The sequence below is a fragment of the Lepidochelys kempii genome, chromosome 6, assembly GCF_965140265.1.
Source record: "Lepidochelys kempii isolate rLepKem1 chromosome 6, rLepKem1.hap2, whole genome shotgun sequence".
In the NCBI taxonomy this organism is placed as follows: domain Eukaryota; kingdom Metazoa; phylum Chordata; order Testudines; family Cheloniidae; genus Lepidochelys; species Lepidochelys kempii.
Genome location: NC_133261.1, coordinates 12,522,907 through 12,550,360, shown reverse-complemented (window position 1 = coordinate 12,550,360; position 27,454 = coordinate 12,522,907). Strand labels below are relative to the sequence as shown.

At 64.5% G+C, this 27,454-nt stretch overlaps 1 protein-coding gene across 1 annotated transcript; it reads right to left on the bottom strand.

The window, feature by feature from the left end:
• Positions 1 to 328: 328 nt before the first annotated feature.
• PLEKHG3 (pleckstrin homology and RhoGEF domain containing G3) lies at positions 329 to 25,984 on the bottom strand. Its single transcript, XM_073346700.1, has 19 exons — positions 25,891 to 25,984; positions 22,247 to 22,611; positions 21,482 to 21,582; positions 20,004 to 20,073; positions 18,853 to 18,899; positions 18,195 to 18,345; positions 17,641 to 17,772; positions 17,046 to 17,228; positions 16,408 to 16,500; positions 15,383 to 15,469; positions 14,249 to 14,282; positions 13,745 to 13,849; positions 8,705 to 8,794; positions 8,224 to 8,262; positions 7,513 to 7,523; positions 5,726 to 6,031; positions 5,070 to 5,150; positions 2,432 to 3,758; positions 329 to 1,625 (listed from the first exon to the last, which is right to left on the bottom strand). The coding sequence occupies exons 1-19, from the start codon at positions 25,952 to 25,954 to the stop codon at positions 829 to 831; spliced, it is 4,083 nt and encodes a 1,360-aa protein (XP_073202801.1). The 5' UTR covers positions 25,955 to 25,984; the 3' UTR covers positions 329 to 828.
• Between the last annotated feature and the right edge of the window lie 1,470 nt (positions 25,985 to 27,454).

Sequence of the window (27,454 nt, the reverse complement as noted above, 5' to 3'; positions counted from 1 at the left end):
CAGAACGGGGCAGGCCGCTGTTAGCCTGGGTTACGCCAGCTGCTGCCATACGCAGGACAGGGCTCAGCTGCCCCTCCCTCCCGCTGGCCCCCAGCAAACAGGAGTGGCTCTGGAGTGATGTCTGGCAGCACCCCGAGGTGGCACTGAACCCACCCTACCGCATGCCCACTGATCACAGCCTGGGTGGCCCGACAGGTCTCATGGCGCATGGGGGCAGTGACTGTACTGTGGCCGAGCGCAGGGGCCCCGCACGCCAGGTGCTGCACACACAGCGAGACAGGACCCGAAGAGCGGCGCAGAGGCTGCAGGAGACATGACGAGGCAGGCAGGTGGCGAGAGGTGTGATTATTGCACTGAAGTGTGTGTCCAGCCAACAGGACCCTACTGTATACAGCCGCCCTGCGTGGGGCACCCGGGGACACCACGCTCCCTTCCACACAGCACGGCAGCGAGCAATTCGCCCTCCTCCTCCAGGACTGGCCGGCAGCACCGGCCCTCATGCCTGCAGGGCATTGCAGGGCTGCCACGGATCAGCCCCACAGCGGGCAGGGTCGGGCAGGCCTCTGTGCTGGAGTGTGCACCGGGCAGACCTGTGGAGCCCGCTGCTCCTGCCAGCCCGGATCTGCAGGTGCACGCTCCAGCACAGAGCCCCCAAGGAGAGCGGGTCTCTGGCCATGGCCCAGCCGGTGCTGGGGGTTTAGTCCCATCGGGACGGGTGGATTGCCGGGGGGAGGAGAGGAAGGCGCTTGCTATGTACATGAGTCCGGCCTCCCCTTCATTAGCCGGGCAGGCCAGGCATCCGCGAGCTCCCCCGCAAGCGGAGCCGGTTCAGTTGGCAGAGTTCAGGGTCTGGAACTTCTCCCGCAGGTTCCTCACGCGGCCATGCTGGCCGGTGGCTGCCTGCTCCCAGCCCGCGGCTCGGCTGGGCTCGGGGGCCGGGCCCTCCTCCCGCCGCCGGTACTCGTCCGACTCCTGGTAGGCCTTGCAGCGCTCCACCACGGCCTTGAGCGAGATCCTCTCCCGCGAGGTGGGCGAGCGGATCTGCACGTAGCTGGCGGCATCGGGCGGCTCCTCGGGGGCGGGCGGCTCCCCGCCGCACGGCACCTTCTCCAGGACGATGATCCGCTGGTCGCCCAACATGGCCTCTGCGGTGATGTGCAGCGAGCCAGCGCTCTGGTTCCTCTGGCGTTGCCGGGCGCAGGCGTCTGGGCTCTCCTCGGTGCGCCAGCCCCTCCCGGGGCTCTGCTCCAGCCCGCGCCAGCCCTCCTGCCCTGGGACACCTCCCGGCAGCTCTGCCACCATCTTCTCTGGTGCCGACCGGCTCCTGTTGACTGGGGGGGCCCGGCGCGGGCTGGGGAAGACCGTGCCGATGGAGTACCTGGAGCGCAGCTCCCGCACGTCGGGCCAGGGGAACGTCTCCGCCACGATGGGGCTGAGTGGGCTGCAGGACGAGGGGCCGGGCAAGGCGCCAGTGCCGGGCGAGGTGGGGCAGGAGGAGCTGAAGGAGAAGTGCTTGGGCGACTTGTCCTGCGAGGAGGCGGCGGCTGAGAGCGGCGTGCGGGGGCTGTACTCCGGCAGCACCACCTGCTCGAAGGCCGCAAGAGACAGCGCCGGCTTCCGCGGGCCTGGGGGAAATCACACACGCTGGTGAGCAGGGGGCCAGAGCCGGGGGCACCTGCCTTCCCTGCCCCGTGCCAGCCCTCCCGCCCAGCCCCACGGCTCAGGGAGCCTTCCCTGCCCCGTGCCAGCCCTCCTACCCCGCCCCACGGCCCAGGGAGCCTTCCCTGCCCCGTGCCAGCCCTCCTACCCCGCCCCACGGCCCAGGGAGCCTTCTCTGCCCCGTGCCAGCCCTCCTACCCCGCCCCACGGCCCAGGGAGCCTTCCCTGCCCCGTGCCAGCCCTCCCGCCCAGCCCCACGGCCCAGGGAGCCTTCCCTGCCCCGTGCCAGCCCTCCCGCCCAGCCCCACGGCCCAGGGAGCCTTCCCTGCCCCGTGCCAGCCTGCCTTCCCTGCCTCATGCCAGCCCTCCCGCCCAGCCCCACGGTCCAGGGAGCCTTCCCTGCCCCGTGCCAGCCCGCCTTCCCTGCCCCATGCCAGCCCTCCCGCCCAGCCCCACAGGCCAGGGAGCCTTCCCTGCCCCGTGCCAGCCCGCCTTCCCTGCCCCATGCCAGCCCTCCCGCCCAGCCCCACGGCCCAGGGAGCCTTCCCTGCCCCGTGCCAGCCCTCCCGCCCAGCCCCACGGCCCAGGGAGCCTTCCCTGCCCCGTGCCAGCCCGCCTTCCCTGCCCCATGCCAGCCCTCCCGCCCAGCCCCACGGGGCAGGGAGCCTTCCCTGCCCCGTGCCAGCCCTCCTGTCTGGCCCCACCGCCCAGGGAGCCTTCCCTGCCCCGTGCCAGCCCTCCTGCCCAGCCCCTTGGTTTGGGGAGCACCCACCTGTGTTTCTCTTCACCTCCTGGTGCCCGTCACATGGCGGGGGTGCTGCGCAGCTCCTCAGCTCCTCCAGCTTGGCAAACCGCCTGTGCCCGGCTGGCTGGCGGTTCCTGATGCGCAGGCTGTACTGGCGTGCCAGCTGGTACACCTTGTTCTTCAGGTACTCGCTCAGCTCGGCCTCCGAGAGTGGTGGGACCCGGGGGGGCGGCTTGGCGGGGTGGCCCAGTTCCTGCGCCAGCCTCTGCAGCTGGCCGGCCAGCCTGGTGGGCCCCGCCCGCTCCGTGGGGGACCGGCTCTCGGGCGAGGGCCCGGCCGACTCCTCTGCGATGGCGCTCAGCTCGTCGTCCTCCGGGATGAGCAGTGGCTCATGCAGGTCCAAGCCGTTCTCCTGGCTCCTGCCCAGGGGCCACGCGGTGGCACCGCCAGCTGTGCCCTCCCCGCTGCCTCCCTCCAGGCAGGGCTGGCCGGCGCTCAGCTGCTCCATGCCCTCCCACACCTTGATCATCTCGGCGGGCGGGCGGAAGTCCTCCTCGGCGACGGGGGCGCTGGGCTCGGCCCTGGGCCCAGCGGTGGGGACGCCCGCCAGCACCCAGGCGGCTGTCCGACCGCCGCTCCCCATGCCGCCCGCTCCCCGCCTGGCATCGGCGTGCTGCTCCGGCGGCGGGAGGCTGTTGAGGCGGCAGACCGAGTTCTTCACCAGCCCCTTGGGGATGTAGGAGAGGCTCTCCCGGCGCCGGATGCTGAAGCCGGCGTCGCGGTGCTCCGCGCACTCGTAGTAGCTCTTGATCTTGTCCAGCAGCAGCCGGTCGCGCTGGGAGAGCATGGACTCCTTCCTGTGGCAGGGGGTGCGCTCGGGCTCCGCGGGGCCGGGCGAAGCGGCCCCGCTGCGGGTGGAGCCCGGCGGCGAGACGCGGCCCTGGGAGTTGGCGGCGGTGCTGCGGCCCTGCCCCTTCTCGCTGCCCTCCAGGCTCAGCACGCTGCTGCTCCGGCTGACCAGCCGGGGCGTCAGGAAGCCCCCGGGCCGGCCCTCCTCCAGCGCCAGGCTGCTGCGCCGAGAGAAGCTGCTGGTGAACATCTCGGCAATGAGGCTGGCGTGGTCCAGCACGGATGGGGGCAGAATGCTCCTCGCCCTGGTCTCCTCTTCCTCCTCCTCCTCTTCCTCCTCGCTGCTGAGGGGTTTGAGGTCCTCTGTGTTCTCCGCCATAGCCAGGCTCTGCTCCTGCTCCATCTCCCTCTGCTGGGCCAGCAGGGCTGGCTTGGGGGTGCACGTGACCTCGGGGGGCTCCTCTGGGCGCTCTTCCTTGTTCAGCTCACTGAGCTCCGGGGCAGCCTGCGGGGCAGCATGGAGAGTGAAGGCGTGTACTTCCCCAAACAGCAGCCCGCCCACCCTGACCCAGTGCCTGACACATTGTCCCTGGGGTACTGGCTCCTCTCCTCCAGGGCGGGAAGCAGCCCGGGATTCCTGCGGATCCTGAGGCACAGGGGAATTGCCGGTCCGGTGCCCCAGCTCTGACCCCGGCCCGTGCCACATGTAGGAGCCCTGCAGCAGCAGCTGGGGATAATTGGCCCTCACATAGATCTCATGCCTCAATGTTCAGAGCAGTCGCTGCTGTCTCACGCTGCATATTGCTCGCAATAGAAGTCTCCCATGTTTTTTTCTCATCTTGCTCAGCTCCTGGGCCTCCCCCAACCTTCCTGTGGCATGGAGTTCCACAGGCTGATCTCCCATTGGGTGAAAAGGGGGTTAATTGCTTTTCACTGGTTATCAAGTTACCATTTTTGATTTCCTTCAATGCCCCATTGAAGGAAGCCAAAAAGGGGTCTTTTCCTTCAGAGGTGCAGGGGCAGGCTGGCTGGAGACAGATTTGGCAACTCCCACCCATCAGCCAGTGAAAAGGATGTTGGCTCGTGGCAAGAGATGCACTAGGAGTCGGGTTCCATCTCTGGCGGTTAGAGCAGGGGGCTGGGAGCCAGGACTCCTGGGTTCTATCCCTGGCTCTGGGAGGGGAATAAGGTCTAATGGTTAAAACACAGAGCTGGGAGTCAGGACTCCTGGGTTCTAGCCCCAGGTTTAGGGAGCCACTGTGAGCAGTGGTAAGAGTAGAGGACAAGAAGATGACTGGGTCCTGGTGCTGCTTCTCTCTCGCTGCATCATCCCACCTCATTGTGCCTCAGTTTCCCAATTTACAAGAGTCTTAACTACCTGGCAGGGTGGCGCTGGGTGAACAGGCCCTTGCAGAGGGCTGTGAAATTCACAGGTGGAAGGTGCTATAGTGAAGCGCAAATGCTCATCCGTCAGGAGGTTGCCGGTATGAAGGCAGCGTGGGTAGGGCACTCAGTGAGCCGAGACTCAGGACACCTGCGGTCTATCCTGGCTCCATCACTGCCCTGCTGGGAGACCTCAGCAGCACAGAGAGGAGAACAGGGAGGTGCCCGTCTCCCTTTGGGGCTAGGACTGTGTCTGTGCAGTGCCCGGCTTAACAGCCCACCCCCCCTTAGCTGTGCCGATGGGGTGTTCTGGGCAGCCCTCAGCCCAATGGGGTCCCGCTGACCTCGGGTCTGAATGCCCAACCCCCCGGTCTTGGTGAAGGATAATGGGAGGTGTGGCCCATTCATCCCCATGGGGCCGTCTCTCACTCACCTCCAGGATGGCCGAGGCCGTCTTTGCACTGTGGCAGTTCTCAGGGTTCCCTGGCTCCTGGCTGCCCTTGGTCCCCTTGCCCTGAAACACAGCAAAGGGGATACATTACACTGCTGGGCCGCGACTCAGACAGCCCTGGTGGCACCGTGCCTGCACCGAGGGACGAGAACCTCAGAGCCCCAGAACAGCCCAGTTCCGACCCGGTCAAGCGCCAGCAGCCTCCAGCCTAGAGGTCTTGGCTCCGGCACCAGAGCTGTGGAGTGACATCCGCCGGCCAGCCCCAGACGGGTTCCGATGTCAGAGCTCCCAGCGGAGACCTGGCCCTGTTCAGATAGTCTGCACGTCACCTTCACGCTCCACGGGAACTGGACCGGCTTCCCCCCAGGAGAGACTCCAGCCAGCCAGCCTCTTCGGGACCCAGCCATGAGTGGGGTTAGATGGGGTGGGTGCAAAGCATGCTGGGAGTCACAGCAGCCACTCCGTCAGGTCAGTGAAGGGTTAATAGCAGAGACGGGCTCAAACTCCAATCCAGCCGGGGGTGCTGATCAGCCTGCCCCAAGCAGGGCGGCAGGTGGAGATAGAGGAGAGCGGGGGGCAGGCAGCCCCGAGCCATGCGCCAGGCCAGCATGCAAGAGGGGGTTGGAGAGACACCTCACCGTGTGGCCCCGGGAGAAAAGCAAAGCGTTGGCCCGACAGTGCCAGCCGTGCAGTGCCGCCAGCAGGAAGCTCGCAAAGTCCGCTACCTGCTCCTCGCCCACTGGGCCCTCCTCCTCCTCCTCCGGCCCGGCTTCCTTCTCGCTGCTGTCACTCACAGCCAGCTCCTCCAGTGAGCCCTGCCCCAGGGCCTGCTCTTCCTCCTTCCCCATGGCTGCTTCCTCCTCCTCCTCCTCCGCACCCCCCTTGCCCTCAGTTGGCTGCAAGGGCGCCCCAGCCTCCAGGAGGGCCCCGGCGCTGTCGGCGTGCTGTTCAGGGGACAAACAAGGGCTCCCTTTAGGGCCACCTCATTCCTGGGCGCCAGAGCTGCTGGCCAGGCCCCGACAGGGCCAATCGTGGGGTGTCCCCCCACCAGCCCCTGTCCCAACTCCATGCGTCTGCAAAAAGCTGGGGGCCACTAGGCCGTGCGTGCTGGGGCACAAGCGCATGGGTGTGAATGGGCGTGCGACCGGCAAAGAGGGGCTGCATGCGTGCGATGTACATACAGCGTTCAAGGAGACCCGGCCTGCACAGGAACCTCGCGGCAAGACTCCCAACGCCCACTGCTACCCAGCTGGCACCTTCAGCCCCTCCACGCCCTCCCACTGCCCCCAGGCTGGGGCGGCGTCCAGATCTTTGACACAGTTGACATGACATTCTACTAGGAAAGCTGGAGAAATGTGGGCTCGGCAGAACTACCGTGAAGTGAATACAAATTGGTTAAACAACGGCAGACAAAGAGTGACTCTGAACGGAATGATGTCAGATTGGAGGGAGGTCTCCAGTGGGGTTCCACGGGGCTCTAGTCCGGGTCCGGTGTAGTTTTTGACCTGGATGTAGGGACAGAGAGCACACTGACCACGTCTGCAGATGACACAAAGCTGGACGGGGTGGGTTACCAACACTTCGGAATACAGAGCTAAAATTCAGAGGGATCTTGATAAATTGGAGAACTGGGCTACAGCCAACACAATGAAATTCAACATAGACAAGTGTGAGGTGCTGCACTTAGGGAAGAAAAACCAAATGCACCGATACAGAATGGGGGGAAACTGTCCTGGCAGCAGCACTGCTGAGAAGGATCTGGGAGTGGTGGTGGATCACAACCACAGCATGAGCCAGCACTGCGATGCTGTTGCAAAAAAAGCAAATGCAAGTGTAGGTTGCATTAACAGAGGCAGAGCATGCAAGTCTCTGGAGGTGACAGTACTGGTCTCCTCGGCGCTGGTTAGGCCTCAGCTGGAGTAGTGTGTCCAATTTTGGTCACCAATGTAGAGAAAGGATGTAGAGAACTGAAAAGGACCCAGAAGCGAGCGACAAAGAGGACCAAAGGGATGGAATGCAAGTCAGAAGAGCAAAGGCTGAAGGGACTGGGCATGGGTAGTTCGGAAAAGAGGAGATTAAGAGGGGACGTGATAACGGTCTTCAAATACTTGAAACGCTGTCATAAACAAGATGGAGAAAAGTTGTTCTCTCTTGCCACGGAGGCAGGACAAGAGGAAATGGGTTCAAACTACAACGCAGCAGATTAGATTAAATCTCAGAAAAAGCTTCCTAACGGTAAGAACAGGAGGACAATGGAACAGACCTGCCTAGGGCGGCCGAGGAAGCTCCTTCACTGGAGGTTTTCAAAAGGAGGCTGGAGCCATCTGTCTTGGGTGGCTTAGACACAACAAATCCTGCTTCTTGGCAGGGGCGAGACTAGATGACCCTTGCGGTCCTGTCTCACCTTGGGGCTCTATGATCTTACCTTCAGTCCTGCTGCCGCATTCCCAGCGCATGGAAGAGAGAAGACAGGCGATTAGCAAAGGGGTCACCGTGCACCAGGGCCACAGCAACGGGAGGAGAGCAGGTGAATGGCGCATCACCCCGACGCCGCCCCTCCCTGGCAGAACTCCCCATCCCCGCAGACACGGGCTTGAGGCCCACGAGCTGCAGGGGGCTGAGGGTGGGAGGCTGGGCGGGCTGCCGAACACCCGGCTTGTGGTGTTGGGAGCTGACATGTCAGCAGGGCAGGTTAGAGCAGCTGCCTGGGGGGGGCCGGACTGGGGCTGCCCAAATGCGCTGGGCCCTTTGTGCCAGTAGAGACTCAGCCTCCAAGGGCAGAGAGTGTGGCACCTGCAGGCCCCTCAATGCCCGGGAGCGGTGGGGATTCCCCACCCCCACCCCCCCGCAGCCAGGGGGAGGCCAGCAGGCTGGGGTGAGAGCATTGAGTCCTGTCCCCTCCGGGCACCGCACAGGGTGAGCTAGCTGGTGCCACAGGAATGGCTTGGCAGTGCCACAAGAGGCTGGGGGGAGGGGGGCCAGGGGCTCCATTATAATTACCACATAAAGGCAGATGGGGCAGTTTGTCTGCTCAGGCTTGCTGGGCCCCAGCCAGCCGGCCAAGCAACGAGGGCTCTGAGCTCTGCCCAGCCCAAAGCGGGCACGGGGTGGGGGGGCATCCCAGGGACTCGCTCACCTTTCTCACCCAGCTGCTTGACAATCTGCTTGGCAGGCTCTGTGGGGAAAACAGCAAGTGAGAGGCCTGCCACTTGTACCCTGCCCCCGGCCATGCGACCGACAGCTGTGGGGCAGGCCTGGACCCCCCAGGGTCGCAGCTGGGAGGCGTCTGCTTTCTGCCCAGCCCCGCACCCTGCGGGGCACGGGCACCACCCAATCCCAGCGCACCGGGAACGCGCCTCTCCAACGCCGCGGCTCCTCTGCCACCGCCTCCCGCTCCTGGAAAGCGGGGCCCCAGGGCACCCATCTGCCACCCGACGGCCCCTCACACCCGCCACAGGGGGCTGGAGAGATGCCTTCGCCGGGCCCCCTCGCCGCGCCTCTGTGATTGGTCCCAAGAGTACCACGTGCCAGGAATCACCAAGCCCAGAGCACCACAGCCCCCATCCCCTGGCCCGCGCTCCGGCCCCGTGCCCCAGGCTGTAGAGCGGAGCTCGCACCGGACTTCCTGCGGCCTGCACGCCCCAACCCCACGCTGCCATGCAGTCCATCCGGGAGCTTCTCCCTGCGGCGTCGGAGGTGGAAGGGCTCTGAGGACAGGGCAGACGCAGCCGTTAGAGCTAATGCAGCTCTCCAAGCGGCTGTATATCCTGCACCCCCCCCCAAGACACGGCTCTCCTACCTATGGCTGCACTAGTCCTGCCACCTGTGTACTCTGCACCCCGCCGCCTGGCACTGCCCACCGCCCCCCGAGACACGGCTGTCCTACTTACGGCTGCGCTAGCCTGTGTATCTATGTACCTGGGTATCTGGCGTGGCGCTGGATGCAGGGCACTGAGCGTGTCCCTCCAGGATGCTCTATAGCTGGCCACGTACTATTCCTGCCCCACAGCTAGCCCCAAAGCAGCCCTACGGATGGGGGCTTGCCCTGCCCACCCAAGGCCACAGTCCCAGCGCCCCAAGGCTTCAGCAACCTGGCCCTGGCTGGGGCTGTGCACAGCCGGCTGGATCTGCGATAACCCAGTGAGAGGGGCAGGGCCTGGGAGCCAGCCCAGCAGCGACCCCCCACCCCACCCCGCGGGTGTTTGGCAGCGACTCGGCCACAGCACAGCAGGGGAGAGAGACCTGGCCAGGCAGCTCTGGTGCGGGGACAAGCAGAATAGGGCCATTTCTCACCCTCCGGCTCTGCAGGGAAGGGGGGAACCGCTCCAGAGCCAGCAACCCCACGGGGGCGGGACCCTGCCTGCTCTCCTGGCAGCCACAGGGAGGTGGTGCCTTTATGGGGCCTAGCTGGGCCCAGGACTGCACAGAAGCAGCAATCAGAGGGTGGCTGGTTCCAGGTTCGATCCCAGAACAGGAGACATGAGGGAGCTCTGAGCTCTGCTGGCCCACGACAGACAGGGCGCCACGCCAGCCTTTGGCCAGCCAATCCGATTGGCTGGCGGGTGGAAGCGGGGGATGGTTTGCCGTTGGACCCGCCGTTGTTTGCCCAAGGCTCTGGGCCTTGAACTTTGCCTTCCTGGCCGGGCAGGCGGGCAGCAGTCTGATTGCATGTAAAGGGGATGTGCGTGGGGCCAAGCTTCAGTTTGTCTGGGGTCCACCAGGCTAGCTCCGCCGCAGTGGGGAATTTCCATCACTGGGAATGAAGGCCACCACGGAGGGGGCAAAGAGAGGACACCGCTCAGGGAGCCGGGCAATCTGCCCTCCAGCACCAGGAACAGAACCCAGAAGTCCTGAATCTCACCCTCTGCTGCCAGCGAACAGCTGTGAAACCCACTGGCAAAGGGTCTCTCCTTCATGCTGGTTCACACAGAGGATGACAACCTTCTACTGCTGCAAGTTACTCTGTGAGCTCAAGCAGCAGAGTTCTGTGGGTGAATCTAAAGGTTCCAACCCTGCTGACGACCACTGGGGGTCAATTTGATGATGCTGCAGGATGGAGCTGCTGGTTTTTTCAGTTTGCTTTTGTGCAGACTAAGGAATTACATGCAAAGAGCTATGTTAAAGGAACATTGAAGTTGCATTGTCAAACACTCACATTAGGAAATGCCAGATCTAAGGCTGCCTGTATCACCTTAACCCTGTCTCTTGTGCAAGTATGCATTACAACAGTCAAAGAATACTATGCTTTTCTTGCCTCATCAGCGCACCGGATGGGCCCTGCTCTAGGGAAGGGTGCAGTGCAGGAGGCTGTAGGACCCTGCCTCATTGGTTCCAGAAGCTGGAAGGGGTGAGGTGAATGAGGCAGGGGATGGCAGGAAGAGACAAGAGGTCTCCTGGCTTGGGCAGCTGAATGTTGCCCTAGAGAATTGTCCAGAGTTCCTGGGTAATGCTGGGCAAAACACTTCAAAACAGCGTTTTCCCAGGTGGTCCCTCATTGTGTGTTCCTGTGACAAAGTGAGCATTTTTTCATCATATGAATAGAGTGTCTCTCTCAGTTTCCCCTATGTGCTACATGACTGACTACGTGGGGCGGGGGGGGAGATTGTTACTCTTTGCAGAGATCCAGGTGTGACTGACACCTGGCTGTCTGGGCCTGGGGGCCATGCCACGGAGAGTCCCAGAAACAATTGGCCGGATTTTGGCACCTAGTGACTGTGGAAGGCCCACCCTCTGCAGAAAGCCAGCCAGGTGTGACCAGCTGGAGAACAAAGGGCTAAGGAGGAGGGCCAGGGGACAATGTTTTCATGGGAACAAGGACAAAGGACAGAGGAGGAGCCAGAGAGGTTAAGTGTGGAGCTGCTGGAGAGAGAAGCTTCTCGGCTGGAAGGGGACTAAGAAGGGGTCAGAGAGAGCTCTGGGATCTGAACAGACCGAGATGGACTCTGCTGTAACTTTCCATTCTCTTTGCTAGTGTAGAAAGTCCTTGCCTGTGTACCAGAGATCTAATAAACCCTTCTGCTTTCACAGTGCTGGCTGAGAGTCACGTTGGAGGGGCAAGTCTCCCTCCAGGGTCCAATCCAGGTGGACTTGCTGCAGGGTGCTTGCAGTGCTAAGTCGGGGTGCTGAAGGCTCTGAGATTCAGCCCCAGATGGCGGTGAAGCCAAGGGGCTCATCCCAGGGAGTGTGAGAGACCTTAAGAGGACTGACGCACTGAAGGGCTCCTCCCAGGGACCGTTCCAGAGCACTGGACCTGTGGATCTGTGCCACTTCCTCATTTACTGGGACTGTGACTGGGGCCCTGGGCGCTGAGTTTACAACTGGGGAACGCCCACTAGACAAAGATACTTTCATTCTGAAAAGCTGGGTGGGGAAGGACCATTAGGGAAAACAACAGGCCTTAGGAGAAGCTGGTCTCCTACCTGGGCGCCTTCCTGAGGACGCTACGGACAGCCTCCGAGTTTTGGCTACTGTGACACTACAGGGACATGTAACCAGGTCACCTGGTGCTGGATTCCATCTTGGGATGTCAGTATTTTTCCACAGACTGGTGTGGGAACCAAGCTTTGAAACAAAGGGCTCCCGCCCTATGCAAAAGCTATTTAAGGCAGGGGAGTGACATCATCGTGGTTCTTCACTGACTCCCCACCCAAGAGAACTCCTGGAAACACCTGAGAAACAAAGACTGAACTGGGAGAAATGCTGGACTCAGGCTAAAGGGATTTTTAGCCTGTGTATGAAAGACCTTCGGATTCCACACTGTCAGCAAGTGTAACTTGTGCCTTAAGAATCTGCAGCCTGATTGTATCATCTCTTAGGGTAAGAATCTGCTATTCATATCCAATCTTTTTAGTATATTAAGCTTAGTTTGTTTGTGTGTTTTGTTTATTTGCTAGGTAATCTGCTTTGATCTGTTTGCTATCCCTTATAATCATTTAAAATCTGTCTTTTCTAGTTAATAAACTTGTTTTTGCTTTGTCTAAAATCACTGCGTGGCAATCATAATTCGGGGCAGAAAGCTGTCATATATTCCTCTCCCCATTGAGGGAAGGGGCGAATTTCATGAGCTTACGCTGTACAGTTCCCTATGCAGTGTAAGACGGTATAATTTTAGGTTTACACTCCAGAGCAGGGTTCGTGCCTGAGTAGCTGGGAAGTTCCTTGGCTGGAGCCTTCCCATGCAGGGCTGATCACAGCATCTACATGTAACTGCACCTGGGTGCTGGTGAGAGTGCAGGCTGGAGGGCTCTGTAGCTTGTTACAGCAGCACAGTGTAAAGGGCACCCAGGCTGGTGGGTCAGGTGGGCTCAGTAGTACCCCAGTTCCAGGTGGCACCCTGGGGGAACCAGTCACACCTGCTGCTGGGCAGGGGTCCCTGAAGAGAAGGGTCCTGGTGATCCTAGCCCCATGGGTGTGAATCCCAGAGCAGCACAGATGGTGGGGAGGACAGACGCTTTGCTGGGGGGGTTCACAGCTACAGGCTGACAGCCATGGAATGATGGGGTTCAGGACTCCTGGGTTCCATTCAAGCCAGCCAATGGCGGTAGAGGGGACAGCTACTCTCTTATGCAGGGACACATACCCTTGGCTGGAGGCAGATGGGGAAAGGTGACCCTGGTCCCTGCAGCTCAGCCAGGGGCCTGAAAGACATACACCCCTGTCACCCTGAACATGGGCTCACAGGACAGGTGGGGAAGAGAGCGTACCTGGGGGTTGCTTCCCCTCCCCCAGCATCACTTCTGTCTGGCCTGAGCTAGACAGCCATGCCCGCGCCTCCACCACACGTGGGGAACAAGGAAGGGGAGGAGATCTAGGCATAGGCCCAGCAGCGCTCACAGCCCAGGTCTCTCTCCTGCCCTGCTAGAAGGCCACTGCCCCCAGGAGAGCGGCAAGTGTCCAGGGCTGAGCTGCAGGCCCCTCCGAGACACAGGAAGCTACCGAAGGGCAGCCTGGCCTGCTCTGCCCTGCCTAGCAGAGGAGGCAGGGCTGCCCTGGGCCCGACAGCAGCCAAGGTGGCCGGGAGTTCAGCCACACCAGCAGGGACAGCTGACCAATCTGAGCGCGTTTCCCGACCGGCCCTGCAGCCTGTGTGCTAGGAGGATGCTGAGGCCGGAGTAGGACAGTCAACTCCGTGATCTGACCCGGAGAAGGACAGGACGGGTGGATACGGGGCAGATCCTGGATGGATACCGGGGCTGGATGCTCAGGGACCAGCTACCGCCAGGCAAGGCCACGCAACAGCCACCATCACAGCCAGCGCTGACAGCTCGCCCGAAAACGACCCCAGGGGGAAGGACGGGCAGGAGCCGGCTGCAGGCTGGGACACAAAGACCCCCACATCTCTGGTGCCCCCATGGGGGCACCGGCCTGAGCCAGCTGGAGAGGACTCAGTCCCAAACTGTCTGGCGCTCGCCCTGCACCCGGACGATCCAGTCCCGCCCTCACCCCCACAGAGCAACAGGGAGCGAGTCAGCCACCTGCCCACTCACTGTGCGAGCACAGCCCAGACGTACGTCCCATCAGACAGCCCGGCTTGCAGGCCATCACTCTCGCCAGTGCCAGGGGGCGCCATGTGCCATGCCAATCCGGTGTCCCTTCACCATCACTGACTCAAGGCCCCGTCTGGCTGCACCCTCCCTCGACACACCCTCCCTTCTTACCCGACTGTCGGCGCCCCTGCCGTGCCTGCGGGGGCACCTCGTCCAGGGGCTGGCACGACTTCGCTTTCTTCAGCCGCTCCGGGCTGTATCTGTAGCGAGCGGGGTCTGAAAGGGGCAGAGGAGTGCGGGTGAGCATGTCTGCCGTGTGCCAGAGTGCGCAGGGAGGTGGGGAACCAGTCCTGCCCCTGCAGCATGCCAGAGTGAGCGCAGGGCGAGATGGGCCCCAGGAGCTTAGCCCGGGCCTGGCACGCGAGCCTGCCACAGCCTGTGCACTCACAGAGCCAGGTCCCACAGCTGAGGCATAGGGACTGGTGCTGTTAGACCCAAAAGCCCCCAGTTTGATCCCTGCAGCGCCCCTGCCAGGGTCATCAATGGGGCACCGGCCTGGCCCAGCAGTCCAGGAGAGATGCACACAGCCACGGGACGCGCCCCAGAGAGAGGAACAGAGACAGACACCCCACCCCCTGCCCTGCAGACAGACAGAGAGCCGGAGGGAGCACTTACGGGAGGAGTCCATTTCCAGGATGGCTTCCTTAGCCTAGGGGTGCAGAGATCAGTTGGTTAGCGAACAGGGAGGGCAGCGCAGCGGTGGAAATTCTTCATAATGCTTTGTAGGTGTACTGTGTGTGCCTTGGTTTCCCCTATGTGCTGGATGATTAACTAGGTGGTGGCTGGGGAGGTTGTTCGCTCTGTGCAGAGCTCCAGGTGAGACTGACACCTGGCTGTCCGGGGCCTGGGCCCCCCATTCCCATGGAGAGTCCCAGAAGACAATGGCCACTCCAATTGCCTGGACATTCGGCACCTACCGACCATGGAGGGCCCACTCTCCGCAGGAAGCCAGCCGGGTGTGACCAGCTGAGGAACAAAGGGCTAGGGAGGAGGGCCAGGGGACAACGTTTGCCTGGGAACACGGACAAAGGACTGAGCTTGTTAAGTGGGGGCTGCTGGAAGGAGAAGCTGGGGTACTGGGACCGAGGAGGGGTCAGAGGGCTCTGGACTGACCCAGATAGACTCTGCTGTAACTTTCCCTTCTCTATGCTAACTGAGGACTTTCTAGGCTGTGTTCCAGACATCTCATAAACCCTCCTGCTGTTACAGCGCTGGTTGACAGTCCCTCCTGATTAAGTTGGGGGTGCATCGCTCCCTTGGGAGGTACAAGTCTTCCCCAGGTATCCAATCCAGATGGACTCGCTGCAGGGAGCTCATGACGTGAAGCGGGGTGCTGAAGGCTCCGAGGTTTGGCCCCAAGAGGCGGTGAAGCCAGGGGCTCACCCCAGTGAGCAACCCTCTGGGGGCTGATGAGCAGAAGGGCTCCTCCCAGGGACTGTTCCAGAGCTGGGCGAGAGTGCCGGACCTGTGGATCTGTGACGTACGGCTGCCAGCATGTCGAGGGGCTGCGTTCCCCACCCCTCCTTCCCACACCGGGTAGCTGCTGATCCCTGTGCTCTGGCACAGTCGGGCTGACCCGAAGCCCAGACCACATGCCCTCGGCCTCAGAAGCCAGCTGCCGTGGCTTGGCTTCAGGCCCTGTCTGCATGCGCCCCAGGCCTAAGCACTCGACTCAATGGGTGGGGTGGGGGCTCTGACCATGGGGGCTTGGGCCAGGGGCAGCTGGTGGGTGGCACCAGGGCTCTTCACCTTCTGGGGGATGATGGCGTGGTGGTTCTCCAGGATGAGCCTCTTGATGTGGTGGGTCCAGACCCGCTTCTCCTCCACGCTCTTGGCCTGAGGCAAAGGACACGTGATGACATGGAGCCGGGCACCACAGGTCACACCTGGAGAACCCAGCCCCTGCACCACCACTGGCTGGCCCCGTGTCCAGCCCGCCTCCCGCCGGCTCCCAGCCGGCCCCTCCGTGCCCCTCCGGGCGCCCAGCCCGCCTCCCGCCGGCTCCCGGCCGGCCCCTCCGTGCCCCTCCGGGCGCCCAGCCCACCTCCCGCCGGCTCCCAGCCGGCCCCTCCGGGCCCCGCAGGGCGCCCAGCCCGCCTCCCGCCGGCTCCCGGCCGGCCCCTCCGGGCGCCCAGCCCGCCTCCCGCCGGCTCCCAGCCGGCCCCTCCGTGCCCCTCCGGGCGCCCAGCCCACCTCCCGCCGGCTCCCAGCCGGCCCCTCCGTGCCCCGCAGGGCGCCCAGCCCGCCTCCCGCCGGCTCCCAGCCGGCCCCTCCGTGCCCCGCAGGGCGCCCAGCCCGCCTCCCGCCGGCTCCCAGCCGGCCCCTCCGGGCGCCCAGCCCGCCTCCCGCCGGCTCCCAGCTGGCCCCTCCGTGCCCTGCAGGGCGCCCAGCCCGCCTCCCGCCGGCTCCCAGCCGGCCCCTCCGGGCGCCCAGCCCGCCTCCCGCCGGCTCCCAGCTGGCCCCTCCGTGCCCTGCAGGGCGCCCAGCCCGCCTCCCGCCGGCTCCCAGCCGGCCCCTCCGTGCCCCGCAGGGCGCCCAGCCCGCCTCCCGCCGGCTCCCAGCCGGCCCCTCCGGGCGCCCAGCCCGCCTCCCGCCGGCTCCCAGCCGGCCCCTCCGGGCGCCCAGCCCGCCTCCCGCCGGCTCCCAGCTGGCCCCTCCGTGCCCTGCAGGGCGCCCAGCCCGCCTCCCGCCGGCTCCCAGCCGGCCCCTCCGGGCGCCCAGCCCGCCTCCCGCCGGCTCCCGGCCGGCCCCTCCGTGCCCCGCAGGGCGCCCACCTGGATGCTGTACTGCTGCTTGCTGTGCTTGTAGTGGGTGACGCTGAAGCACAGCGAGTCCCTGGTGCTCTCGATCAGCATCAAGGAGGAGCACTGGGGAGAGAGCGGCATCAGCAACCCAGGCATGACTCCGCTCCCAGGGGCTGGGCTTGGGCCACACCAGTACCCCTGGGGCTCCCCCTCTCCTCCCCGTGCCAACACCACTGCCACCATCCTGCCCCCCTGGGGCTCCTCGTCCCCTCCCCGTGCTAGGACCGCTGCCGCCAGTTCCCCCCCCGGGACTCCCCCTCCCCTCCCTGTGCCAGCCCCCCAACCGCCAGCCCCCTCCCGGGACTCCCCCTCCCCGTGCTGCCAGCAGCTCCCCTTTCCCCTGGGGGTTCCCCACCCCAGGCCGCCCCTGCCCACCCCTCAGGGCTCTCCTCCCCATGCTGCCGGCACCACTAGCGGGATCCCCCCAGAGGCTCCCGTCCCCACAGCAGCAGCCCCCTGAGGCTCCCAGCCCCAGGACAGAGGGGTGGTACAGGGAACGGGCAGGAGGCCACGCCATCCAACTCGCTGGACCGGCTGCCGACAGGGTAGGGCACCACGGAGCCACGGGGGTTGGGGGGAACCACGGAGCCACGGTGCGGGGGGCTTACCGGGATGTGGCTCTTGCAGACGAAGTGGTCGCCCCGTCTCTTGGTGATGAGCAGGGTGCGGTCGAAGAGGAAGAAGGTGCGCTCGTTGCGCATCCGGCTCACCCGGAAGGTGCCCTCCAGCACCAGCTCCCCGAAGGTCGTCAGATCCGGCCCCTTCCAGTGCAGCAGCAGGGACTGGATCTCCTGGGGAGGTTGGGGGAGGCGGCCTCAGGTGGTGCTTCTGTTAAACCAGCCACACACCCCACAGATCTGCGAGGGGGTGTCTCAGCCCCACTGCCCCCAATCCTGGCACCACAGCACCCAGCCAGGCCACATCCCAGCTCCAGGGCACCGGGAGGCCATTTCTGTGAGGGCAGGGACATGGGGCCAGGATCACCTGGGTGCACCAAGACGTCCCCACCCCGGGCCCAGAGCGAAGGGTCCCCAGACGTGGCCGGGTCAGAGGCAGCGACTGGGAGGGGCTGGCTACCACCTCCCACGGGGACATTTGGGAAGCACGCGAGGCTCTCAGCCAGTACGAGGGAGCCGTTCCCCGGATCGCGGTGCTAGGCACTGCCTTCACGCGGCCGGGGGACACACCCACACCGGCGCTCACCTGCAGCCGCACGGCATGCTCGTGTCTGCGCTTCATGTCGTTGATGTACCAGGCCACGCAAGTCATGGTGTCGATGGCCTCCTCCACCACCTCGTAGCCGGCCTCCTCCAGGTCAAAGTGCTTCGCGATCTCCTGGGGACACCACCCAGCATGAGGGGTTGCTGCCCCACTCCCACCAGAGGCCCCGCTCCCTTCGCCCTCCCCAGGGCATGGGCAGGGCTGAGCTGGGGGACACAGCCGTGGGGCTGCTCACAGGGCACCTTTAGGCACTGTGGCTGGAGGGGATGCAGTGTGGGGTGGAAGGAAGGAAGGAAGGGGATTGCAGTGCCCCTGGAGAGGGGACGGGCCTGTGATGCTGCAGCGATGGGGATGGAGGGGGACAGGGGGCGCCCTGCAGCGGGTGAGGGAGGAGGTGCAGAGGCGGTGATCTCTGTGATGTGCACAGTAGAACAGGGGTGCCGTGTGACAGGTGGGGTGCAGCCACAATGCCCGTGCAGTGGGGGGGGGCACCATAATGCCCGTGCAGTGGGGGGTGGAAGGCACCCCCCGTTTACCTGGAGCAGCAGGTGGTATTTGAGGATCCTCTGGACTGGCTTGAGCAGGTAGGAGCCCAGGGGCAGCATGTGGCCAATCTGTTCCTGGCGCTCGCGGAAGAACTTAGCCTGGTGATTGTTCCTCATGCACTCGGTCAGAGCCGCCACCGAGCTGCAGGGACCAGACACTGCGGTGAGGGGAGACTCATGTGGGGGAGCGGCCTGGCACAGCACCCAGACACCACGGTGATGGGAGATGCCCACCCAAACGTGGCAGGGGCCTGGCACAGCACCCAGACACCATGGTGATGGGAGATGCCCCATCCACACGTGGCAGGGGCCTGGCACAGCACCCAGACACCACGGTGATAGGAGATGCCCACCCACACGTGGCAGGGGCCTGGCACAGCACCCAGACACCACGGTGATGGGAGATGCCCACCCACACGTGGCAGGGGCCTGGCACAGCATCCAGACACCACGGTGATGGGAGATGCCCCATCCACATGCCTCCATCTCAACTTCCACCTTGTCCCCCTCAAAAAACTGGCAAGATCCCATTATCTGCTGCCAGAGCCAGGCCACCCCAGCGTGGGTTGCAACCTCCCCACAGGCAGGGATCCCCCGCCCCGGGCACAGCCCCAGCTAGCGGCTGGGTGCCCGCCCCAGGCACACTCACTTGGGGTAGTTGTTGCAGTACTGGGTGTAGATATCGAAATCCTGGCTCTGCAAGGGGGCGGGGGGGGGAGAGAGAGACCGTGAGTGAGGTCTACAGGGTGAGCCCCCCTCCCACAGCACTCTGCCCACACGCTAGCCCCAGGAGTCGCACCTAGGGTTGCCAACCCTCCCGGCGGAATCGGAATTGATGTCCCAGTTGCTTCTGAAATCAATCTGGGAGATTTTAATAGGCCAAAGTCCGGTCGGCGGCGCAGGGGGGCTAAGGCAGGCTCCCTACCTGTCCTGGCTCCACACGGCTCCCAGAAGCCCCTTGGCACAGGGGCTCCACGCGCTGCCCCTGCCCCAAGTGCTGACTCCGCAGCTCCCATTGGCTGGGAAGCACAGCCAATGGGAGCTGCCAGGGCGGTGCCTGCAAGCAAGGGCAGCACACAGAGCCGTCTGGCTGCCCTTGAGCCTAGGAGCCGGAGGGACATGCCAGTCGATTCCTGGGAGCTGCCCGAGGTAAGTGTCGGCTGGAGCCTGCACCCATTCCCGCACCCCAACCTCCTGCTCCAGCCCTGAGCCCCCTCCTGCATCCAAACACCCTCCCGGAGGCCGCACCCCTCACCCCCCCCCCTCCTGTTCCAGCCTGGTGAAAATCAGCGAGGGTAGGGGACAGTGAGTGATGGAGGGAGGGGGGATGGAGGGGTGGAGGCAGGGCCTCAGAGAAGGGGTGGGGCAGGGAGAGGGGCAAGGGTGTTTGGGTTTGTACGATTAGACAGTTGGCGACCCCAGCTGCACTCCTCCCTGTGCCCGGCCACAGCTGCCAGCAAGTGCTTGCACTGGGCACTGCCCTCCCACTACTCCACCTGCCCGGGCATCAGCAGCCCGCAAAAGTGCCTCAGTGCTGCAAGCATCCCCAGAGTGCCCCAGCCAGTCCTCCTCCCCCTCCCCCGGCTGGCACCGTGAGCTCCCCCATCCCCACCCTGGCCAAGCGGGGGCCATCCCATGAAATCCATCAGGGCCACGTGCTGGACCAGGCGTGTGAGCTGGGAGACGCTCGCATGCTAGGGTGCTAGCCCTGAGTACACCAGTTCGCCTGGCGCAGGGCTATGCCATGGGCCATCTCGCCAGCCGCTCACCACTGAGTGCCACCTCCAGAGCCCCCCTTACCCTGTCCACGAAGCACCTGGCCACGGCCACAGGGTCGCTGTTACAGCTGTCCAGGTCCTGCAGCAGCTCGCTGGGCAGAGAGAGAGACTGTCAGTCATGCAGGGCCCGCCAAGAGCACGCATGCTCCGGGTGACCCACGGGCCGGGCCTGCCAAGCACACGTGTTCTCCGGGGGACCCACGGGCCAGGCATGTGCTGCATGCATACAAGGCATGCCCCCCACCGCTCCCAGCACACAAACCCCCAAGCAGAGGGCAGGCAGCGGAGCATGCAGTGCGCCTGGCATGGTACCCACCTGCAGGGCAGGGCCCCTTCCAGTGCCAGCAGGGTTTGAAAACAAAGCAGGTGTTATGAGAGGAGACGCACGCACTGGCTGCCCCCTCTCCCCGGGGCCCTGGCCTGTCTGGCTCTCAGCCACACTGCCGGTGTGACAGTCGTACCACGCAGGCCCCGACCAGAGAGCGCAAAGAGCTCAATGGACAGGACCCCCCCACACCCCGCCCAAGGGCTCTCGGCTGGGACAGCCTCAGTGTCAAGCCAAGGGAGATGGGGAGGGATACAGACCGGAGCCGCTCCTCTGCCCTCCTAGGGCGGCTCCCTCTGACACTGCTGTCCTAGGGCCGGGGAGCGCCTCTCACCTCTGGAGACTGGCAACGAGGTCCCTGGCTCACAAGTCAGAAATCTGCAGGGGGGGGATTGAGGGGCACTGGCAGAGCTGGGGGGGTGGGGGGTGGGGAAGAGCCCAGGGCTGTGGGTTGCAATTGAGGGGCACTGGCAGAGCTGGGGGGTGGGAGGGAGAAGAGCCCAGGGCTGTGAGAACAGGGGCTGCGGGTTGGGATTGAGGGGCACTGGCAGAGCTGGGGGGTGGGAGGGAGAAGAGCCCAGGGCTGTGAGAACAGGGGCTGTGGGTTGGGATTGAGGGGCACTGGCAGAGCTTGGGGGGGGGGGCGGGAAGAGCCCAGGGCTGTGAGAACAGGGGCTGCGGGTTGGGATTGAGGGGCACTGGCAGAGCTTGGGGGGGGGGGGGGGGGGAAGAGCCCAGGGCTGTGAGAACAGGGGCTTGAGGGGCACTGGCAGAAGCCGGGGCACGGAGCCCGGGAGGCTCCCTAGGTGCCACAGTTCCTTTCTGCCGAGCACTAACCCCGACTTCTCCAATTCTAAGGGGAAGGCTGTCCTGGGGCATTTACTCCTCATCCCCTTTGGAGAGGGGGAGTGGAGGGGGTAGGGTGGGGCTGGAAGAGGTGGGGGTGGTAATGGAGTCGGCAGGGGCGGAGCAGGCGGGGGTCAGGGGAAGTAGGCTGGAGCAGGTCAGAGGGGCTCAGGCCACAGCAGGCAGGGGCAGGAATGAAGGGGGCTGGGCTGGAGGGCAGGGCCGGGATGGAGGGGCTGGGGTCAGGACGGAGCAGGTGGGGGGCAGGGACGGAGGGGGCCAGGATTACTGGGGTCGGGTCGGAGTGGGCGGTTCTGGGCCTGGCTCACCTGTTGAGTTCGTAGAGATCCTCGATGTTCCCAAAGAGCGCGCTGACCTGCTCCGGCCGCAGCAGCAGCTCCTCGGTGTCGATGATCTTCCCCAGGTAGTCCTGCCAGGCGCCCGCAGTGAGCCACGGCGCGGGCCAGCAAGCAGAGAGGCCCCCCAGCCCTCCCCTCCCGTCAGAGCCATCCAGGGGAGCTTCCCCCAGGCCAAGCGGGCTCCAGTCGGTGGTGGGAGCAGGGCTCGGGTCCCCCCTCCCCGTCCTGCTGCCCCAGGCAGCGCCATTCCCCACACCAACCCAGCCCGCCCTGGAGCCTGCCAGGGCAGAGCCAATGGGACAAGCTTCCCTGCGGGCAGCTTTATCCCCACAGAGCCCATCGACCCTGCCAGCACCCCCTGCCCATTTCCCTCACCCCCAGCCCCGGTGCATGCTGGGAGCCCACCCCACTAGCAGACCCCTCCCTGGAGAAGCCAGACCAGCAATATGGGGATGAAAGATGCCCCCTGAACCCTACCCCACGGGGCATTTAGGGGCATGGACCCAGCCAGCCTGGCACGGCACTGTGCCCCTCCCAGGTGCTGGTACCAGTGGGGCTGACAGCACAGCGGAGCCAGAGACCCCAGGCGCCCCTAGCTCCAGGGACGATGGGGTCGGGGGGGAGCCATGCGGCGCCGCACAGGGGCAGCAGGGGGTGCTGCTGTGAAGCGAGGCACAGAGCGGGCCAGCCTGTGTCTCTTGCCCAGCTGGGGTCGGGGGGCGGGGGCTGGCTCACCATCACAATGCTGCGCAGGTCCTCCACGTACGTGCGCTCCGACTCCACGAGCTCCAGCACGACGCGCTCCAGGTAGCTCAGCTTGCGTTTGGCGCCAGCAGGGGCCCGGGGGCCGAAGGGCGAGAGGGAGCGGGAGCCCTTGCGGCCCAGCCAGCCTCCCGGCGAGGCATTGTTGTTGCTGTTGTGCAGCTGGTTGACCCGCAGGGCGTCCCCCTCCTGGGCTGGCACATGGCCGGGGGCCTCGTCCTGCCCCTCCATGGGCATCCGGCTCACTGGGCGCTCCGGGGGGTGCCCGCCCGCCGCAGCACAGACGGGCATCCTGTCATTGCTGCCGGGGCAGGGCACTGCTGGCAGCCGGGGGGATTCTGGTGGGGGGAGAGGCAGCGTAGTTAGAGAGGGCAGGGCCCCACAGCCCTTCCTGCTCCCGACCCCATGCCATCGCCACACCTGCAGACTCAGCCTGAGGAGTGGCTGGGGGGAGCTTGGCTGGGGAGTGGCTGGACCCAGATGGCCGGGACAGGAGCAAGCGCTCAGAGCCATGCTTCGACCCCATGCCCACCTGGTCCCAGCCCCCCACGGCCGGACGGTGCCAGAGCAGCCCAGGGCCAGGCCACCTCAGGGCACTGCTCGAGGCCCAGCGTCTGACCAATGCTCCCCACAGCTGGGCTGTCAGACACAGCTGCCAGGCAGCCCAATACCACAGGCCCTGGGCCGGCTCTAGTGACCACTGGACACGGCCCGTGGGTCACGCTCATGGCCCCCACTGCCAGGCTGCAGCACTGCAGCCAGGACGGGGCACAGAGGGGATGGGGGCAGGGCTCACAGTGCCAGGCTATGCATCGTGTGCATCAGACAGCTCAGTGCTGGCCCGGGGCCACCATGGCAACTGAACTCCGGGGCAGGTAACCATCTCCAGGAGCCCCACAGGCAGGGTCCCGGGCACCCAATCCCTCCAGGCGGCCAGTGGCTAGCATGGAACGAGGCCCCTGCCCCTCACAGAAGGGGAAGGGCTGGGTCAGCAGGGGCAGGGTTTTGCCCCCACCCCAGAGGCTGGAACTGCCCAGATGCATTTGCCTGGGGACACAGGCCCTTTGTTCTACACACGCATGCCAGCTGGCAGACATGGACAGGGCCCCTGCCTCCCCAAAGGCTGGGACCAGGCCACTCCCTCCCTACCATAGCCTGGGTGAGCCCCTGGCTCTGCGTTCCCCTGGCCAGGAGGGGTGCGACCGGCCTCGCCAGCACTCCCAGGGGTCCCTGCTTTCACTGAAAGAGAATCAAAGCAGTCTCCAGTTACTCTGGTTGTCAAGAAAACCTCCAAAACGTGCCCCAGGGTGCCCAACACAGAGTCTGAGCCCATCGCTGTGGGGGAGGGGAGCTATCCCAGGTGTGACCAACCCAGCCAGCGACACTGCCTGAGTCTCCTGAACGTCTGAGCCCATGTTGGGCGGGGTGGAAGTAGCCCCGGGTGTAAGCGACGGGCCTGAGTCTCTCTGAGCTGTGCCCTGCCCTGTTCAGTTCACTGACGGAGATGGCAGTGACAGAAGCTTGACACTCACTTTGTGAACGCTTTCATTGCACATGGCAGCGCGGCAGGAGAGGGGCAGGGAGCCTGCTAGGTTAGAAAGCAGCAGTCTATGAGGACACCTGGACGCTGCTACCATCCACTGCCCCCTTCCTGCCTGAGAGACTGGCCAGGCCCTAGAGGAGAGGGCTGACACCACAGTCCTGGCACCATGGCTCCCAGCTCCTGGCCTGGCCGGTTTATTCCTTACTGTTGTGGGACACGGGGAGATAGGAGATCTCACTGCCATGGACAGGCAGTGCTTGAATGCCACATGGCGGGGCCATCGGACTCAATGCTCTCTCAATGGGGAAGGCAGCTCCAGCTGGAAAAGTACCCGCCATGGGGCTGGCCAAGCAAGGCTCAGCTCCCGGCTTGCGACCACAGGGGGCAGCACTGCCTGGCTTCAGGGCATGGAAAATTGCAACCAAAACGTCCTCTGGCCCAAGTAGTTTAAATACCTCCAAGGAAGGGTCTGCAGGTCAGATCTGCCCTCAGTGACCCCTCTGCAGCCTGAGCAACCCCCGTGCACCTCACCGGCTGCAGAGAGGCGTGCACAGGGTGGGAATTCTGCCGACAGTGCACTAGCAGGACCGGAATCCACCATCCCTCTCAGCCGGGCTGGCTCTGCCAGGCTGCCAGGGGAGGCAGATAGGCTCACGGGGGAGTGATCCCCATTTTCCACATGGGGAATGTGGCACAGAGATTCACACTGAGCAGTTCTAGTGACATCTGGGCACAGCTGGGGCTGGACTGTCGGAAATGCAGAGCCCCGCCCTGTCGCGCCTCGCGACTCCCAGCTGGAGCAGTGGGTACCCAATGCCCCTCGAAAGTGGGGTCCCCAGTACCACTCCTCAGGTGCCCAGAAAACTTGGGTCCCCAGATCAGTGTAAAACCTCTGGTCTAAATGACACCAAGGTCATGAACGGGGTCAGGGCCAGAGCAGGACGCAGACCTTCCAAGTCCCAGGACTTAACCACATGGCCAGCCGACTTCTGCGCCCAGCCACAGAGTGACAACCATGCCAACATCCCACCCCTCCTCCTAGGAAGCGCCCGGGGAGCAAGCAGGGGCCCTTTCGCAGAGGGCAGCTGCACGGGTGGGCAGGTCCATCCTCACTGGGCCAGATTTCTCAGTTTGGGCTGCATAGGCCAGGCCAAGAGATCCCAACAGCGCTGCCGGCCTGAAAACAACAAGCCATTTCCCATGTGCACAGCAGCAAAGAATGCCAGCAATTTCTGACTCTGCAAAAAGGCCTTTCCCTCCCAGAGACACATGCAGAGTCCCACACAGCCCACGGGCGCCCTCACAGCCCCACCGGCATGCTCACAGATACCGTCTCTCCCACAGCCCCTCACAGGCACACGCCGCGGCAGTCTCTCCCACACACACAGTCACGCGCACGCAGAGTCTCACACACAATCACACGCAGCCCCACAGGCCATCTCACCGACACACAGAGATGGCGACCGCCAGGTGTGCGTGCGTCTGACTCATCCCCTCGCAGCCAGCTGGACGGGAAGTTACCCAGCTGCCCCAGAAGAAGACAGCGCCGCCGGCAGGCTGAGACACACCAGCCCAAAGGCTTAGACGCGGCTGAGAACTGGGGCTCAGCACCGGAAACGCCTCCCGGCCCATCACCAAAGCACCAGGCCTGCAGCACTGTCACAGGGGTCCAGCACCAAGTCCTGAAGGTCAGGGAGCCCCATGGGGTCGATCTAAAATTGCAGCCTGGCTGAAGGGGACCTGCTGCTCTCAGGCCCAGGGTGCGGGACTCTGCTCAGCCCCCACCCCCCAGCAATTAGCCATTCCCTCCCCCCACCCAGCAGGGCTCTGCATTCTTTGCAGCATGTGTAACCAGGATCACACCCTCCCTTCCCTCCCCGCCCCCCCCCCCCCCACTGCTGGGCAGGGCAGGCGTGTGGCTGCAGGCCTGCAACACTCAGGCTCCCTTTAGCAGCCAGCGACACCCCACCGCTGTGCCTGCTATCTCCTCCTCCCCCACACCTCCCCAACCCCCCGCCAGGGCCGCGCCCCCAGGACTCAGCCCCAAGTTGTGGCCTCGGCCTCCCCCCCTTACCCCAGAGCTTGGAGATGAGGACAGGGAGCAAGGGCAGGCTGATCTTCTCCTCCCAGATGAACATGCCCGTCTCAGCACGCAGGGATGGGCCAGGGGACTGGCTGGGGGGAGCTCGCACTGCCTTCCTGGGGAGCGACCCGAGAGAGAGTGGGGCAGGGCGCGGAGGCTGCTGTCGTCAGACCTCACCTGGAGCCGCTCTGGGCACCGCCCCCTCCATAGGAGCGGCATGTCAGCGCCACGCCCACGGGGAACTCACCCACTAGGCCGCCAGCCATGCACAGCGAGAGCCGGGCCTGAGCCAGAGCCCACCAGCCTTGCCCACCTGCGCTCAGGCCACGAAGGGACCCAGCAAGCATGTCCCTACAGCTCCTCCCCCCCGACAGCCCTGAAATGTAACCAGCTCTGGGGCGGAGAGCAGCCGCCAGGGGACCCAGAGGGGTGGGGAGCGATTCCAGACCTGGCTGCATTCTGGGCACAGCACATGGGAAAGGCACCAGGGGACCAGGAGGGCCTGCCTCAGGGAGAGCGGCACCAGACCCCCATTGACCCTCCAGGAGCGGGAAGGGCTGCGCTGACCTTGCAAGATAGAGGGAAAGGGGTGGGGGGGTGTTGGGGGCCTGTTTCTGACCCATCTCAGGGTCCGAGCAGCTCACAGGGAGCACGTTAATTTCCCTGGGGGGTGGGGAGAGGGGGTCACAGCCCTGCTGCCGCGCTCTTGGGCCAAGGTTTGCAAGAACCGAGCTCACAGAACGGTATTACAGCCACACCTGCAGAACCGGCCGAGCTGGGGCCTGCTCCCCTGTGTTGTACCAGGCGCAGCCCAGACCCTCGACCCTCGGGGCCACCACACGCACCAGCCAGGCTGCTCGCCCAGCCAGGGGGTCCCGGCCTCTGCTCCCCCTCTGCAAAGCAAGGTGGCCTGCAGCCCACACCCCCCCCCCCCGAGGACCCAGCGCACAGCACGCCCGCCGCAGGCAGCGGCCTGCTCCCAGTGAGTGCCCGCTGCAGCAGGGGTCCCCGGCATGCGACCCCGCCACCCTCAAACAGACCACGGACTCGGAGCTGCTGCACAGAGACAACTCTTCAAGGTGAGCTATGCCAGGCCAGAGCCCTGGTGACCCTTTGGAGCTGGGGGCAGGCACAGCTAGAACAGGGCCACCCACAGCAGAACACAGCTGGGGGGCTCCCCATGTGCCCCAGATGCCTGGCGCACTGCCAGGGACAGAGGCAGAGGCGACATTTGGCAAAGCTTTCCCACGGAAAACAGAAGCCCTTCCCAGCACCAAGGGGACCCCCTCTCCAGGAAAGGGGATGTCACGGCCACAGTTTATTGGCACAAATAGCCACCCTGTGGAACAGCAAAATTTGGGAGTCTGCCAGCTCCCATGATTGTATCCCAAGCCTGGCGCTATGTGGTGGCACCTCCGTGGTGCCTTCCTTCAATCCCCAGCTCCCGGAGTCAGGGGAGGCTGCGAGAACCTTGGCTTTCTCTTTGAAACCGTGACACGAAAGGCTCCACTCAGGAGAAAGAGGAACACCCCCCCCCCTTTCTAAAGATCTCCTG

Excerpts from the sequence above, each read along its gene's own strand:
- PLEKHG3 (XM_073346700.1), bottom strand. The coding sequence starts at position 25,954 with ATGTTCATCTGGGAGGAGAAGATCAGCCTGCCCTTGCTCCCTGTCCTC. Across the intron at positions 13,850-14,248 it reads CCTGGAAATGGACTCCTCCC|ACCCCGCTCGCTACAGATAC; the intron begins GTAAGTGCTCCC and ends TGCCCCTTTCAG. Across the intron at positions 3,759-5,069 it reads CGGCCTCGGCCATCCTGGAG|GCTGCCCCGGAGCTCAGTGA; the intron begins GTGAGTGAGAGA and ends GCTGCCCCGCAG.